At 57.4% G+C, this 16244-nt stretch overlaps 7 protein-coding genes across 7 annotated transcripts; 5 read left to right on the top strand and 2 right to left on the bottom strand.

The window, feature by feature from the left end:
- The first annotated feature begins 1064 nt into the window (after positions 1-1064).
- N656DRAFT_191815 (uncharacterized protein) lies at positions 1065-4287 on the top strand. Its single transcript, XM_064808830.1, has 2 exons — positions 1065-3886; positions 3953-4287. Exons 1-2 carry the CDS (start codon positions 1205-1207, stop codon positions 4052-4054), a joined length of 2784 nt encoding a protein of 927 aa, XP_064668166.1. The 5' UTR covers positions 1065-1204; the 3' UTR covers positions 4055-4287.
- On the bottom strand, positions 3970-4947 carry N656DRAFT_781357 (ubiquitin-conjugating enzyme). The gene is made up of 2 exons (XM_064815566.1): positions 4633-4947; positions 3970-4568 (listed from the first exon to the last, which is right to left on the bottom strand). The coding sequence occupies exons 1-2, from the start codon at positions 4877-4879 to the stop codon at positions 4315-4317; spliced, it is 501 nt and encodes a 166-aa protein (XP_064668167.1). The 5' UTR covers positions 4880-4947; the 3' UTR covers positions 3970-4314.
- Positions 4948-5329: 382 nt separating this feature from the next.
- Positions 5330-7339, top strand: N656DRAFT_830528 (uncharacterized protein; the record flags this gene model as incomplete). The annotated part of the gene is made up of 1 exon (XM_064818606.1): positions 5330-7339. The coding sequence occupies one exon, from the start codon at positions 5330-5332 to the stop codon at positions 7337-7339; it is 2010 nt and encodes a 669-aa protein (XP_064668168.1).
- Positions 7340-7774: 435 nt separating this feature from the next.
- Positions 7775-8369, bottom strand: N656DRAFT_679625 (Sm-like ribonucleoprotein; the record flags this gene model as incomplete). The annotated part of the gene is made up of 4 exons (XM_064810535.1): positions 7775-7877; positions 7969-8098; positions 8185-8245; positions 8322-8369. Coding segments are annotated over 4 exons (342 nt in total), but the record flags the coding sequence as incomplete, so codon positions are not given.
- Positions 8370-9740: 1371 nt separating this feature from the next.
- Positions 9741-10908, top strand: N656DRAFT_799738 (uncharacterized protein; the record flags this gene model as incomplete). Its single annotated transcript, XM_064817912.1, has 2 exons — positions 9741-10104; positions 10157-10908. The coding sequence occupies 2 exons, from the start codon at positions 9741-9743 to the stop codon at positions 10906-10908; spliced, it is 1116 nt and encodes a 371-aa protein (XP_064668170.1).
- Positions 10909-11400: 492 nt separating this feature from the next.
- N656DRAFT_756773 (PAF acetylhydrolase) lies at positions 11401-13687 on the top strand. Its single transcript, XM_064813127.1, has 2 exons — positions 11401-12047; positions 12114-13687. The coding sequence occupies exons 1-2, from the start codon at positions 11758-11760 to the stop codon at positions 13570-13572; spliced, it is 1749 nt and encodes a 582-aa protein (XP_064668171.1). The 5' UTR covers positions 11401-11757; the 3' UTR covers positions 13573-13687.
- A 184-nt stretch (positions 13688-13871) lies between these two features.
- On the top strand, positions 13872-16039 carry N656DRAFT_781363 (peptidase M18, aminopeptidase I). The gene is made up of 3 exons (XM_064815567.1): positions 13872-14366; positions 14440-14782; positions 14847-16039. The coding sequence occupies exons 1-3, from the start codon at positions 14112-14114 to the stop codon at positions 15809-15811; spliced, it is 1563 nt and encodes a 520-aa protein (XP_064668172.1). The 5' UTR covers positions 13872-14111; the 3' UTR covers positions 15812-16039.
- The last annotated feature ends 205 nt before the right edge of the window (positions 16040-16244 follow it).

A 16244-nucleotide genomic window follows, 5' to 3' on the forward strand; every position in this document is an offset into this window, starting at 1 on the left:
AAATGCCTCGCACTTAGGCTCCAGCTCTACAGTAATGCTTAGATAGCTCAACTGATTGGAGACTCAGTTTGCGTGCTGGATGTACATACGGCCGCATACTGTCTCCAGTGCCATGAGTGGTTCAAAGCATGTGCCCGGTACTTGATACATACAGTGCCTTGTCGGATAGGAGCAGTGGTTTTGTCCCAGGTAGCTTAGTACCATAGATCCTGTCCCTCATATGCTAACGAGGCCGGCGGACCAGGAGGACTACACAGTAGTTACTCTTTAATGGTGCTATACATCCATGGATGCAAGCAGCATGTGTACGATACACTGGAAGCGGTGATAAGATCCTGCGGCGGCAGCGTGGGTATAGTCTGAGTGGCATTGAGCCTGAACGGTACACCAGACTGAGGTACTAGCGGCGGGCGTTATATAAGTTAGGTTGGGCCAGAATGGCAACCGATTCGAAGCCCATTCCTGATGGGACGGAAGGTGCTCTGCAGTCCGTTTGAGCTGATGGTATTGTTGACAGCAGGGGACAAGTCTCCCCACTCCAAACCGACGGTGGTCGGCCCCAATATCCATCAGATCCGGTCGTTGAGGCGGAAGATAACGTGCGAGTTGAAGCAAGGCAGTGGTTGATTGTCGATCTGGGCATGAGGTGCGGCATGGAAACGGCCATGGTCTGGATCGCTGACTGGCTGGAGTGGGCAATTTAGTGGGGCACTTTCCCTGCCTAGCAAGAAGGTGGGGGGGTCCAGTCAACCGTCGCTCAACGCAACAGGTCCTCGACACGCGTAGATTACCCGACAATATCCCGACCAGACGTTGGAAAGTTGCGAACCGTTGATTGACTGTTAGAAGACCGTCAGTTGGCACCTGCAAATGGCTGTCTAGGCTCGCATTTAGTATTTTAGTCAACTGAAACCCGGTTGTCATCAGGAAAATTCTGTTGCGTTGAGCAACGGTTGGCTGGACCCCCCCCCTTCCCGTACGGTGCTGAGCCTGCCCTTTCCCGCCCCACCTTTAACCTTGGAACTCAGGTCAGTTAGGCGAGCAATCGCTGTGGCTTCAAGGGTTGATTGTGGATGTGGCTGCAACAATCAACCCCTTGTGGAAGCAGCTTTACGCGACAGCACTGTCTCTGCGCTTCGCATGTGTTACTTCGCCTTCCCAACTATTGTCCTGGGGCGATATCTCTTGACAGACTACCTATATTATGGATGATCTCTCTGGGCTGAGCTGGTCCGCGCCCAACCCCAACACCACAAAGTCTGGGCAACAGAGACCCACGAACACTGTGACGACGCCATATCCTTCGTTGCGCCCGACTCCCTCGCCCTTCGCATCCGGTCGCAACACTCCGCTGTCGGCCCAAGGCTCTGGGAGCACTGGGCCAAAAGCGCCAGCCTCCAAGCCCACTCAGGATAGCTTTGGCAACCTCCTCAACTTCGGCGCCGGAAAAAGCAACGCAAACCTAAGTCTGCGCGAGCGACAGGACCAGCTAGAAGCCGAGAAAAGAAGGAAAGAGGAGGAGAAGCGCAAGCAGGCACAGGCATATTACGGCGATGGGCAGTTCTTCGACTCGCTCGGCCAGCGCCAGTCGGGCCTAACCTCGGCTCGGACATCATCGCCTGCAGCACCGGTGCCAGCCGCGACGGAACAGAGTCTGGGGACGCAGAACGGGAAATCTGCAGCCGAGTCGGACGACGACCTGTTTGCCGCCTTCAATGCTAGTACAAAGGTGGACAACTCAAGCTACTTTCCGCCGCCTGCTCTCTCGGACAGCCTTCCGACTGCGAACGCGCCGAATCTGGACCTTGGTGATCCACAAGCGTGGAATAAGGCTGCAGTGCCCGGTGGCCAAGGTTTTGGCGACGATGACGACGACCTATTCGGACTCAGCCAGCTCAAGGCGAAGACTAATGCGCCGCCTCCCCCAGCTGCGGACGAGGACGATGATTTGCTGGGGGATCTGGCTAAGCCTGTTGACCAAGTCAGGAAGCACGAACCGCCATCATTTTCCCGGGAACCCGAGCCTGGGAAACCTATTGAGGATTCATCTTCGGATTCCGAGGTCGGGCAACCCACGGCTTCAGATGATCCTTTCGACAAGGCTGTAGCTCAGCTGGTCGACTACGGCTTTACCCCTGAGAATGCGAGGAGAGGCTTGACAGAGAGTGGTGCGGGGCTAGATGTCCAGGCTGCGGTCAACTGGTTGTTAGATGACGCGCACAGACAGGCTAAAGAGAAAGCCAAGGGACGAGGAAGCGCCACGGACCATTCCAGAGGTGGCGACGAGCGCACTTCAAGGCAGTCTCGTCATGAGGCTCCGACTTGGATGAGGGAAGAGTCTCCCAGCAATGGAACTAGGAGTAGAGACAGCCGGTCACCGGCCTCCATGGATACCGATTTTGCGAAAACAGCTGCCGCCGTGGGCTCAAGTTTTCTCAAGACTGCTAACAGCCTCTGGAAAACTGGGCAGAAGAAGGTCCAGAAGGCAGTCGCAGAGTTCCAGCAGGACGGAGACCCAAATCAACCAAAATGGATGCGGTCGGCCCAAGACCGCCACGAGGCTGACGTGAGGAGACAACCGGCCCACGTCACAGATGAAGCTCTCTTGCTAGAGTCAGGAGGGCGACCGGAGCGGAGGCCAGGGAGGATGACACCAGAGAGCCACCCTAACCGGGACTCCCCATTCCGCGAACGCTCACCAGCTCTACCGCCCCGCCCTGGGCAGGGAGTTCAGGCTCCGAAATGGCAGCAGTTCTCTCAAGCGACTCTCGGTCCACATCCCCGGCTGAGCAAGCAGGTGACCGAAGAGGAAAACTTCCAGGCATACGTTAGTCCCGCACGTAGGAAGAAGGCTACTCCCCAGCCGTCGGCAGAGGGAAATCCACCAGCAGAGCCAGAACCCAACCTGCTGTTTGGACAAGAATCAAAACCTACGCTGGCAGTGCGATCTACGCAGCCGTCGCAGTCTCCAGCCCCCCCATCTACAGCCCCCCCATCTACAGCTCGATCATCACCGGCCCCAAGACCAGCGCCTGCGCGTCCGCCTCGCCAGATACCCAACACCTCGCCGATCGCCTTAGAAAGTTCAACTAAACATCGTCTGGACGGCACCGCGCACTTCAAACGTGGCGATTACGCCGCCGCCCACGCCTCATACACTTCCTCGCTCGCCGCAGTCCCACAGGACCACCCATTAGCCATTCTCCTGCTCTGCAATCGCGCGCTGACGGCACTCAAGATAGGCGAGCCGCGGCAAGCCGTCGAGGATGCCGATACCGCAATCCGATTGATCGGTCCAGGCAAGGGCGAGGGCGAGCACGTCGAACTGCACGGAGGTGATAACGGCGCCGCCGAAAAGCGCGACATGCGGGAGCTCTACGGCAAGGCACTAGCTCGCAAGGCGGAAGCACTCGAGCAAATGGAAAAGTGGGCCGATGCCGGGGCGGTATGGCAGCTCTGTGTTGAATCTGGGCTGGGCGGGGCCGCCGCAACGGCGGGCCGCCAGAGATGCCAGAAGGCGCTCGCGCCCAAGCCGGCGCCGGCACCAACTCGCCCTCCTGCTGCCGCCGCGGCGCGGCCGTCGGCGCGTCCTAGACCCGCCTCGACAAGCCAGAAGAGCTCAGACGCCGTGGAGCGGCTGCGCGCGGCCAACCAGGCCGCCGAGCGCGAGGGCAATGAAAAGTTTGAGCTTGCCGACAAGGTCGATGCGCGCATCGCCGCCTGGCGCGACGGCAAGAGGGATAACCTGCGGGCGCTCCTTAGCAGTTTGGATACCGTTTTGTGGGAGGGCAGCGGGTGGAAGAAGGTGGGACTGCATGAGCTGGTGATGGCCAACAAGGTCAAGGTGGTCTACATGAAGGCCATTGCGAAGACACATCCCGACAAGGTGAGTACCCGTATTTTTTTGTGATCTCTGGTGATGGGGCCTTGAGTTTATTAACGGGGATGCTAGATTGCGCAAGACGCTACCACGGAAGTGCGCATGATTGCTGGGACGGTGTTCAGCACGCTCAACGAGGCGTGGGATAAGTTCAAGGCGGAGAACAACCTTTGAAAGGGATAAGGATGGTTTGAAGCATGACATATCAAGCAAGCGGCATCATAAAAGGCTAGAAATGGTGGTATCACACGCATTGCGGTGTTGAGGGGGAAGGTACGGGAAATAGGCGCGATAAGCCACGCTCTAGATTCAAACAGACGCCATGCCCTCCGTAGACTTTGCTTGAACTTCTTGAAAACACTGAGCCATCATAGTGCGCTATGCAAAAAAACCAAACCGAAGTCCCAATGCGCCATGAGGTAACTTTAATTCGATCATAGCCCTAGCATCCTCCTGACCCCTTCCCTCACCTTCTTCTCATACTCACTCCGCCGCTCCCGCCACATCTTGGCAGCCTCCACGTTGGCAGGGCTCTCGTCGTTGGGCTCAGCCAGCATGCTCATGACCGAGATGAGTATCTTTTCGACCGACTGTATGGGCGACCAGCGCTCCGACGCATGCTCGTAGTGGTTCGGGTCGTCACCGGGAGGGTGCAGGATCGAGATGCACACCAGGCCGCTGGGGTAGACTGTTGAGCTTGTTAGAGACCATCCGCTTGTGTAGCACGTGGACAATGGGGGAAAAGGCAGTACCATTCGGATGAAACACCTCGCCGAGGAATTTCATGGTTGGCGGGGCGAGGGGATAATCCTTTGGAAAGCGCAGTTCGGCGGGAAAGACGCCGCCCTCAAAGGGTGTGCCCTCGGGCCCTTGAATCAGCGCTTCCCAGTGCAAGAGGTCGTCTTCGGATACAGGGCCGGCCGTAATGCCCTCGGGCGGGTTGTTGGTCAGCGCGCGGTATTCTTGGAGCAGGCGCCGGTGCGCCGTCGATTGTGCCATCTTCTTGCGATGCAAATGTGAGCCTTCCGGGTATTGGTTGTAACTTGTGTGGGCTTTCGTTCAGTGAGTTGCGGTGGGAAGTTTACTAGGTGCTTATACGTAGAGTCGTAGGACAGAAGGTTCGCGATCGCCGGCCCATGTTCCGGGAACCTTGGAAGAGTGGGAGTTATGACACGTGGATCCCCGAGCCCAGGTGGCCACCCCGCCTGGGGCGGTTGCATACTGTACTCACTAGTACTCACCCCTGCAGCAGCGCTTTGGCCAAGAAAGCCTAGGCTTGGCTTGACAACTACCGGAGCTCCGCGGCTACCTTAACTACAAAAAGGCTTTGTCCAATTGGCAACATACATCAGATGTACTTCCATGTTGGAAATCCGAGCTCGATTCCATTGAACCTGCTGTCAATCGCCGGCCGCAAAGCGCAAGCTGGTGCCTTCAACCCAGCCCGCCATGCCGCCAGCATTGGGCTTTGGGAGGGCGCTGACTCGGAGCCGGCGTCTCCCAGGCCCAACCAAGAGCCCATCGATATGTCTCTTTTGTTCCTTCTTGCCCCCTAGAGCCAGGTTCCCTCCTCTTCAACCATCTTTCCAGTCCACCCTTCCCCGATCGCGACGAAAACCACAACCAGACGCCATCCGCAGCCAAACGACCGCCTCAGCAGCCCCCGCCACCAGCTCCAAGCCCGACTCCGATTCAAACCCCCGCCGAGCCCTCCATCGCGCGCTGCTGGACCTCCAGTCCCATGCCCCCGGCTACGTCAACACCTTGCGCCTGCAGCTGGCCCTGCGCAACCTCACCCAGCCCCCCGGACACGAGTCAATCCGTGTCGCCTTCCTCGGCGCATCACCACCAGCATCCTCCTCAACTACTACCACCCCTACCGCCAGGCGCAACACAACGAACCGCCTCCTTCGACTGGCGCTGGCCGACCCGCTCAAGCCAGCCCAACCATGGGAAGCGCAGCTTGAAGCGCACGACACGGCTACGCACCCGCTCGTCGTCCGCGTCGGGCCGGCGGCGGCGGCGGCGGCGGAACAGCACCATCTGGAAACAGACGGCACGCAAATACGACAACAAGAGAAGAAGCACGTTATTCCCGAACTGCGCGTGTCTTCGCCCTTGCTGGACGGCGGAAATCTGGAGCTGCTAATTGCCGAGGTCGGCGAGGCGCTTTTCGCAGATGGAGTGGAGGTGCAGGTTGTTGACGACGCCATTCTCGTTCCGACGGTGGAGGTGGCGTCGACCACGGCAGGGCACGTGGCGCCTGTCAGGACGCCCGTGCATATGGCCGTGCTGGTTGGGGACGGCGTCTTGGGGGCGGCGGGGGTTTTGGGACTTCCCGTTTCTGAAGGCCGGGACGTCGTGACGGCTGCGGTGAACTTTGCTGGGCTGGGCGAGGGCGATTTGCGGGGCTGCCCGCTTGTTCCGGTCAACGTGGATGCGGCTAGTGAGGGGTTGGCGCTGTTTCGCGCCGATGTCAGCAACGCGATGAAGTTCGAGGCTCTGTGGACCGCGGGGAACGTTGGGCGCATCAGCAAGTGGCTAAGGGCGAATGTCCTGGCGAGTGGTGAGGGCGTTACGAAAGCCCCGGTGCGCAACCTGGTCCGATCGGTGCTTCGGAACGCCAGGGCCGCGATACAAGAGGCGGAAGTCCGTGAGTTGTCCTCGGAATTGAAGGAAAAAGTCTCGCCCGGTTCTATTGCGCAACTTGATCAAGCTCTTTCGGAGTGGGCGCAAAAGGCACACGAGGAGTTGCAGCAGCAATTGGACATTGCCTTCTCAGGTCGGCAGTGGAGGAACCTGGGATGGTGGAAGCTTTTCTGGCGTGCAGACGATGTGGGCATGGTGGCCTCAGAAATGGTGGCACTTCGTTTCCTTCCGGACGCAGAGAAGGGCATCATCTACCTTGCCGGGCGTATCCAGGAGGCGGGCATCGTCGAGGGGCAGAAAGGGCAGCCACTATACCCTGGGCCAACACTAATTCAACCGGGGACAACCAGCTCCCGGCAAGACGAAATCGCACCTCTCACGGTAGCGAAGTGGCCGACACATATCCCTTTCACAAGGAATTATCTCCAGGAGAAGACTGTACCGGCGCTGCAAGCTCTGGCCCAAAAGCTGGTCATCCACTCGGCAAGCTTGGGGGGGTTGAGCAGCGCCCTGGCAGGTCTGTCATACCTCTCGGGCCTTGGGGCGTACGAGTGCGGGGCGATCGCAGCTCTTGGCCTTATCCTGAGCTTTAGACGCCTCCAGCAAAAGTGGGATGCGGCTCGGGAATACTGGGAAGGAGAGGTACGCGAGGAAGGCCGCAAGGCCATCCGCGCGTCAGAGGCTAGCATTGCTGGTGTTCTAGCCGAAGCAAGCAAGCCTCGTGACGATCGGCATGCGGATCTGGAGGAGCTAAGAAAGGCTGAGGACATCATCAAGCAAGCGGAGGATGCTCTTTCACGGATGACGTAGGCGAGAGCATTGTCTCGCTGTATATCTCATGTATTCTTACACGCAATGTGTCTAGACTCGCTCAGTCTCGCGGCTCGAGCCAGAATTCCGGGCTTGGTGGTAGGCTCGTGTCAGCCCATGAACAAAGAGATACCATATCTAGGAGTAAGACACGATACGTACCCTCGCCAAATCAGGGTGTGAAGACAATATCGTCCTTCGTTCAGGGTAAGCATCCTGGGCTACCCCCCGGCGTCGCCCTTTGGAGTCTTCCCCCATTCTCTCCCGCCCCAAAAGAGCCGCTCCAAGCTCCTCGTCTGTAGAATCACCCTGAACGCCGAACCACGTGGGCCAATACGACGCCCTTCTCTTTCTTGTGCTTTTCCGCATGCCTCATCCAGCCAACCAACTAACCAATCAACAAAACCAGCCAACGGTACGCAGCTGCGTTTATCTACCGCCCCGACCACCAGCCCTCGCCCTGCTAACCGTCGCTCTTCCTCTGGCAAGACCGACACCTCTGCCACGAACGTTGCGACTTCGGAACATGGGCGCGTTCCTGTACGAGACAAAAACACACAGGTGTCAGCCCGCGCGCCACACCAAACACTTGTTTGTGCATTATCATTTCTTTTCGTAGGGAGACGCACCTCAGCATGTCGGGGACGATAAAGAATCGCACGTGGCTGCCGCGAATGTAGACCTGTTCGAGATGGCTGACGCGCCCGTCGCGCGCTGTGACTGTGATGTCCTTGAGCTGCACGTTCATGTTGTCCTCGGCTGGAGATATTGGGAAGGTAGTGGTTAGCGCTTTATTCGTTATGGCTGGATACGGCGGGGAAGGCAAAACAGATAGACTGGCATACCTTCAATGAGCTTGCCCCGGTAGGTCGTGCCTGAGGTAATTTCGAGCGTGACAATGTGGCCCTGTCCATTTGCGAGCGAGTGGTTAGCGGTTGGGGAGATCGGAGGGATGGATTGATGTCGATGACTTCGCGCGTACCTGAGCCTCATTGAGAAGCTTGATGGGGATGCCGATTGTGGATGTCATGTTTGGATGTGATTGCGATTGTTGCTATCGTCTGGTTTGGAGCTCTTGGCGTCGCGATGCGGTTTGTAGGAAGGATGTCGGTTCGCGATGGTTTAAACGGAGGTGGGATTTGGTTGGAGCTGGGCAGCCGTAGTTTTTCCGCCCGCACTCCGCAGGAGGGAAAGTCTTGGCGCCGATGGTGGGGCACTGCCGTGAGGTCTTGCCAGCGTTTTGCAGGTGCTGCCATTAACGTTGATTATCGGCTTCCATCCAATACATAATATGGAATTCTCACCCACATTACGCAGCCCGGATGGATGCTTTGATTGCTTCGACCAGATGACCTAGGTCTTCTTCCGGCCCGTCGATCTAAGCCTCGGTTGAGGCCGGTCAAGCCGCACCTGCAAGATTCACTGGCCGCAAAGCCACCACGAAATTCCAAACAGGAGCCATCAAGTCCATCAGCAGACTTCCTCCCGTCCCGATTTTGCAGGGCTACCTATTGGATCTCTCTCCCCAAGAAGCCAAGCGGCGCGGCCGAGATGGGATATGCCCGGCGTCGACGTCGCAGAGCCCCCGGCCGGAGGGGCCGGTAACCGATGCAGCTGCGGGTGATTGTAATTCGATCTCCTTTCCCTCTACGATGTACCCTAAGTGGGAGTCTGTCGTACTCTGCGTGGCCTGTTACCCAAAATCATGTGAGGCCGCGTTGGGCAGCCGTGATACGTCCTGGCGTCCCGGCTGCAGATGGTGTTGGCACCATCGGGCACCAAACCATGCGAACGGCTGCGGCATGAGGCCGCAATGATAGGGTAACATCACATCATGGAATTTGGCTCTCTGTTCCGGGGTTATACAGACCCTTCACCCAGGTCTCCGTCTCTGCACCTGCAGGAGGCGCTGATTGGGAGTCGACGGGAGAGACTTCGCCGGCGCCTCGCCCAATGGATGAACATCGCCACTCCGTCTCGGCTGCTCATTGGCATAACGGTATGAGGCTGCTCTTTCCTGGTTTCCTTGCCTTCTCGCAGCTGTCACACAGCGCGTCCCTTTGCGGGCAATCTATTTAGAGTCGCATCCTCCTGTTGCAGGTTGCTGCAGGCTTCAGCATTATCTTCTCCTCTTGGTTTGTTAACCTGGCAAAGACATAAGGTCCTGATTGCATGAATGCAATCTTATGTTAGCATGCCCATACAGCTGCAATCTGTTCCAAAGCCTGCTCCATATTCCAAGGCCGAACTCCAGCTGTCAAGTGCAGCCGCTCTTCGGATCTATAGTCTTGTTCGAGGCTTGATGAGCACACCACAGCCTATTTCCTTGACGACCCGGAAGTCCCTCCCGGCGCCCCAGCTTCTGTATTTACATCTGCTCCAATTCTTTATCTAATAGGAGATGCCACCCAAGAATCGCGAGTACTACCTTGGCACGAGTCCCGGCCAGGACTTTGCTTGGCTCACATTCCGAGCGCCTACCCTGGCTCAGCATCCTGAGAACAAAGCAGAGCCAACGCCGACGTATACAGTCCCTAAGCATCAGCGCACAACGATGCCGCCCATAACGGAAGAGCCGGCGCAGGCCTTGATGTTGCCTGCCAACATCAAAGCGAAGGCAGGCGCTGTCGCAACCAAGTCTGAAGCAGCCAAGTCGAAAAAGGCCAAACCTCCTAAAGCGGCGCCGAGAAGAGCCGGCCCATGGTCGGATTGGTACGTCAGCGAAGACCGTCATTACTTTTGGAGAGCAAGGAAGACACCTAGTGGTACGTCAAACTTGGGCTCGAGACACCTAGCGATTGTTCTAAAACTTCGCAGAAACTTGGGACTACCAGTATAAACCGAGCTACCAAGAACAGCCCAGGCCCGCAGCCGCATCGTCGACCACCCCAAGAAGCAAGGCTAAGCAACAGCCATCCTCTCCCTCGCCAGGACCGGCCCCAACCAGTCCCACCCGGGTGCCAAATTTTGACTCACCCAAAACCTCTTGGCCAACAATCATAACTACCTCGACGGGATACCCAACCGAAGTATCCGCCTCCAGCTCCAGGACGCTGTCCACTCTTGCTAGAGAAGTTGAAGAGGGCAGCGGGGAAACCGCTAGTTTGGACCTCGTGCCCATAGTTGTAACAGCTAGGCCGCAGCCCGCGCGCAGCAAGCACAGCAAACGGCCCGTTGGGCCCGTCTTACGCCTCATCCAGGAAAGTCGCAGTCGCCGGTCCAAGTCCGAGGTTAACAAATCTACGGTCGCTGTTACGGCCTTCACCGCTGCAGCGGGTACCACCGCGCTAAGCAACGACGATAGAGCCAAGGGGAAGAACAAGCAGCAAGGACAGGGCGACGGCGCAGTTCACGACGGCCACGATCATAGTAGCAATGGCTATAATACTCACAGTAATCTCCCAACCAAGGCTCGCGCGGCATATGCGAAGAAGCTGCATGCCAAGGTCAAGTCGGAGAAGGAACTAAAGGCCGATCCAAAGCGGCGGGTGAGGACATGGTTGAAGGGCGTCGAGCTGGATACCGCGCCCCTACCGCTGGATGAATGGGGTTTCCCAATCTACCGATGATCAGTTTCTCATGTTTTGCTGTGTTTCCCGTACTTCTGCATTTCCAGTCCCGAATTTCCAGGTTGATACCCTTTCTTTCGACGCGCACAGGCTGTGGCAGAATATGCATTGATTTGAATTGCACTCCTTCATACGAACCATATACCTAAAGTCGGAAGCGCAACACTAGCCCTTCGTTGTTGCGTCTGTCAATTGCGACTCCAGCCTACGGAGTGTGACCTTCCAGCTGTGACGAAATCTGGAAGGTCCTGAAATCGATTCCATCTGATATGCTGTCCGGCGCCAAGGGATGTAACGCTTCTTGGCATCCAGGCGTCAGAAACAAGAAGTTGATTGGCCAATCGCGGGCCGATTGCGTCATAAGTCCAAAGTCCCGGATCCGCTAAAGACCACGCGACCAAAATCCAAGGGTGGAAAAACGTACATATGAAGAATTTACACTAATCATCTAGATTATCATGTCATAGAAGAGTTTTCTTGCACTGGATGCGTGTCCAAGTTTTGCTTCGATGTATTGTAGACAACTGTGGGTGAGATGGTGTCGCTCTGTCTTTAATACACTTACACTTTGCCTCCCAATTATTTTCGAGGTACCCCTTCCTTTCTCGAACATTCCCACAATCACCAACCTGAAAGCATCAGTTTCACAGCCTCGGCCAAGAACTCAGAACTCTTTTTTCCCATAACTACACTAAAACTTTTGCACTATATTTGTATCCATCTTTTCTCGCTGCTCACATACACGTACTGGTAACTTCGCCAAAACCGGCAATTTTCACACATCTTGCCGTCTCGTTCGTGTGGCGTGGAACCAAGCATATGTTTCGCAGCGGCAAACTGTAAGCGACCATGGCATCTTTCATGTCCAACTTGAATCCGGTGCCCACATTGCCGGAATACACGGGCCCATACAAAGTAGGAACCGTCGATGTTGAGATACCAGTCTCGGAACTCGCGTCGCCCAGCCCTACTCCAGACGGCGCCGCAGATATCGAAACCGTCCTGTTCAGGATATTTTATCCTTGCGTGCCTGAATCCCGGGGAAAGCGCATAACCTGGCTGCCAGCGCCACAGCGTCTTCACATTGCCGCCTATGCGCAGTTTCTCGGGCTGGGTTCTCCCTTGGCGTCTATCCTTTCGTAAGCTGGACCCCGCCCGTTGTCATTTGGCCAAGTTATATTTCGGGTTGCTAACGGTGCGGTTAGCTTTCTCCCTCGACATCTTCACTGGACCACGATTCCAGCGCAGAAAAATGCAACTCTTTTGGATCCCACCTCGGGCAATCCTAGCCCGAGGTGGCCGGTCATGATATTTTCTCACGGCCTAGGCGGAAATCGCAATGCGTACAGCCACTTGGCGGGCTCGATGGCCTCGTATGGCGTTGTGGCCATCTGCCCAGAGCACCGAGACAGAAGCGCAGTGCTCTCGCTAATCCGCGCACCTGAAAGCCAACAGAAGCGCTCCGGGGTCAAAGCCACCAGGCATGTGGTGCCTTATTCTCAAATACCCCATGACCAAACACACGAGGTGTGGGAGGCCCGCAACAAGCAACTCCGCATCCGGCTGTGGGAGCTGGGCCTCATCTTCGAGGCGCTCATGGCGATCGACCGCGGCGACGAGGCCATCATCAAGTCCAACCTGAACAAAAGCACGCTCGAAGCCGCCCTGTCCCAGTTCAGCGGCAAGCTCGACGTCCTCGATCCGGGCAAGGTGATTTTCGCGGGCCACTCCTTCGGGGCAGCCACTGTTGTCCAGCTCGTCAAATCGACCTACTACCGCAACCACCCGTCCGTGTCGAGCATGGCCGCACCTCTCTTCACCCCGACCGAAAACGGCGCAATCACCCGGCAAATCACCCCGCATACGCCAACCATCCTCCTCGACATGTGGTGCTTCCCTCTCCTCTCCGCATCAACCTCGGCGCTCTACAATCTCCCCTTACCCTGCTACTCCCGCAGCGCTCAACCTGCAATGCCATCACCACCGCCAGGCGGCAATGCCGTGTTAGCAATTGAATCAGCCCACTTCTTCTCGTGGACCGAACACTTGCACGCCAAGGCGCGCATTCTCTCTGCAGACCCTTCCTCAACCTCCTCCACCCCGGACGAACCGGCCAAGCGCGGGCCGATACCGCAACAACCGCACTTCTTTTACGTCGAACACAGCGCTCACCTCAGCCAGTCCGACTTTGGCGTGCTGTTCCCCTGGCTGACGGGCAAGCTGTGCGGGTCGACGCAGCCGGAGAGGGTGCTGCGGCTGAACGTGCGGGCGCAACTGCAGTTTCTGCGGGAAAACGGGGTCGTCGTGGCGGGGACGGCGCGAGGCGACCTGGTGGACGGGTTGGGCATCACAGGAGGGGATGAAAGGAATGGTGAGGAGGTTAAGGGAGAGGGAAATGACAAGTGGGTGGACAGGGACGAGGGGATTCTGCGCAAGGACGGCGGGGTCGATGCGTGGAAGTGGATTGATATCTGCGGGTTACTGGGAGACGGCGAGTATCCCTCCGAGGGGGATATGAGCCGGGAAACCGAGGGAGGGGAGAGCGCGGAGGCGGTTAGGGCTGAAGAGGGAGAGAAGGAAATGCAGGCTGAGATTGAGCCTTCATTGGAAGCGGCGGTGGAGGGGAAGCTGGCTGAGGCTGGGAGGGAGGTGTTGGGTGCGTAAGTGGGCGGTATGGCATTTATCGGGGGTATTTTGTAGCGATATTTTGCATTTTTCGCATGGCGGGCGTTGTCGCTAGATGGATGGTTTGTCACATTAGTGTAGACTAAGAAGGGTTGCCAAAGCATTTCGCAGCAAATCTGCTAGTTACCTAGATGCTTCAAGTCTTGAGCGTAGTGAGTTGTGACCCTTCGTTGAGGTGATATGATCGCAAGGATCGTGCCCCCGGACTCTTCTTAAACCCCCTGAGGATCGACGCGGGAAATCCCGCCCCGCATTTCTGGAAGCTGCGATAGTAACCACAGCAACCAAGATAACTAGCTCTAGCTACGTACTCCATAGCGATCGGGGCAATTGAGGCCGCTCAGACTTGCTGCCTGCATTGCTGCGACCGCACGTCACGTCGCTAGTGCTTCACCATCCCCTCTCGAGGATACTTACCTTACTCCGTACTCCTGGGCGGCTGCGAATCACGTCTGTAATTTATTACCGGCACGCTCTGTTCTTGACGGTCAACACCCTCAACCCCGTTCACAAACGCAATGACTCGTCACACGCCCGACTTCCTTCGGGTCCGCGCCTCGAACCTCTCCCTCCGCTCCTTAGCCATGGAACAGTCATTGTTGGCATCTCGCCCGGGTGGCACCCCCGAGGCGCCAGACCACAGGGTGGACGCAAAGGACATGAAGCCTGAGGCCTTCACCAAGCCCTATTGCGACTTCATGACCGAGAACCCGACCGTCTTCCACGCCGTTGGCTACTTCAAGGAGAAGCTGCTGAAGGCTGGCTATACCGAGGTGAGATACGGGCCCAGCTGATAACAACACCCTTTTTCCAGGGCTAACGGCGTACCGTCTCGTCTGTCTTCAGTTGTCCAGCCGAGACAGCTGGGCTGGCAAGCTTGAGCCCGGCGGCAAGTATTTCGTCACTCGCAACGGCAGCTCCATTATCGCATTTGCTGTTGGTGCCGCCTACAAGCCCGGCAACGGCGTCGCCATGATCGCGGGCCACATCGATGCGCTTACTGCTCGCCTGAAGCCGGTGAGCGCGAAGCCGAACACCCATGGCTACATCCAGCTCGGTGTTGCGCAGTACGCCGGCGCGCTGAACGAGACGTGGTGGGACAGAGACCTGAGCATTGGAGGGCGCGTCATTGTGCGGGATCCCAAGACGGGCAAGACGACGGTGAAGCTTGCCAAGCTCGACTGGCCAAGTGCGTTGAGATCTATCTTCTTGTTAAGCAGATGCCATGAGCCCCGGCTAACAGCGCACATCAGTTGCCCGTATCCCCACACTGGCGCCGCACTTTGGCATTGGCATGACAGGGCACAACAACCGCGAGACGGAAATGACGCCAATCATTGGGCTCGACAACAGCGATCTCTGCGGTGCGGCAACCACAGAAGCCGAGGCACCCCTCGGCGGCCCGGGCTCTTTTGCGTCCACCCAGCCGCCCAAGCTCGTCAAGCTTATTGCCAAGCAGCTCGGCATTGACGACTACAGCACCATCCTCAACTGGGAACTGGAACTATTCGACTCGCAGCCGGCTGCTGTCGGCGGCCTCGACAAGGAATTCATCTTTGCCGGCCGCATCGACGACAAGCTCTGCTCGTGGGCCGCCTTCATGGCCCTGCTCCACGCCAAGCACGACTCGGACGACGGCGTGATCAAGCTGGTCGCCCTCTTTGACGACGAGGAAATCGGCTCGCTACTGCGGCAGGGCGCGCGGGGCAATTTCCTGCCCATCACCATCGAGCGCGCCGTCGAGAGCCTCGCAGACAAATCCAACAAAACCGCCTTCGGCCCGGGCCTCATGGGCCAGACATTTGCCAACTCGTTCCTCGTGTCGTCGGACGTGACGCACGCGGCGCACCCGAACTTCCCGCAGACCAACCTCCCCGGGCACTCCCCCCGGCTCAACGTGGGCGTCGCCCTCTGCGTTGACGCGTCGGCGCACATGACGACCGACAGCGTGTCCATGGCCATCCTGGACCGCGTGGCCGAGCTGGCGGGTTGTGTCAACCAGCGCCACATGATCCGCAACGACAGCCGCTCCGGAGGCACCGTCGGCCCCATGCTCAGCAGCGCCATGGGTGTGAAGGCCGCGGATGTCGGCATCCCCCAGCTGAGCATGCACAGCATCCGGGCGACGACGGGTAGTTTGGACCCTGGTTTGGGTATCAAGTTTTATAAGGGTTTCTTGGACAATTGGGAGAAGGTGGATCGTGAGTGGCGGGCGTAAGTGTGATTTTGGCGTGTAAGGAGCATGTGAAGATGGTGGATCGGTACGAGTGTGTAGTCTATATGATGTCCGGGGGATGTGTAATTGGACCCTAGAGATACATGTGTTCTTCATAGTGATGGTAGAGCTGGAAACCAGTGTATATATCTGTGCACGAAGGCAACGAGTCCAAAGGAACTAGAAGGTATGGCTAATCTAAGAATCGAGCGGACCTTGAAGCTAAAAAAGAGGGTATGAGCCTGGGCAGAAGTCTGGGACTGTACATACCACCCGTCGACCAGAGCCTGTCCAGGGATTTTCTCAACCCAACGCTGGAACCGCTACACCACAACGCCGTTGAAAGTGTAGTGGTTCCTGTTGGAGACCTGTTCGCTTGGACTAACCTATATACCTCCTACCACCGCTTTTTAGCCATTTCCTTGGTCCGTTCCAA

This window comes from Canariomyces notabilis (assembly GCF_033297395.1).
Source record: "Canariomyces notabilis strain CBS 508.74 unplaced genomic scaffold N656scaffold_18, whole genome shotgun sequence".
Taxonomy (NCBI): domain Eukaryota; kingdom Fungi; phylum Ascomycota; class Sordariomycetes; order Sordariales; family Chaetomiaceae; genus Canariomyces; species Canariomyces notabilis.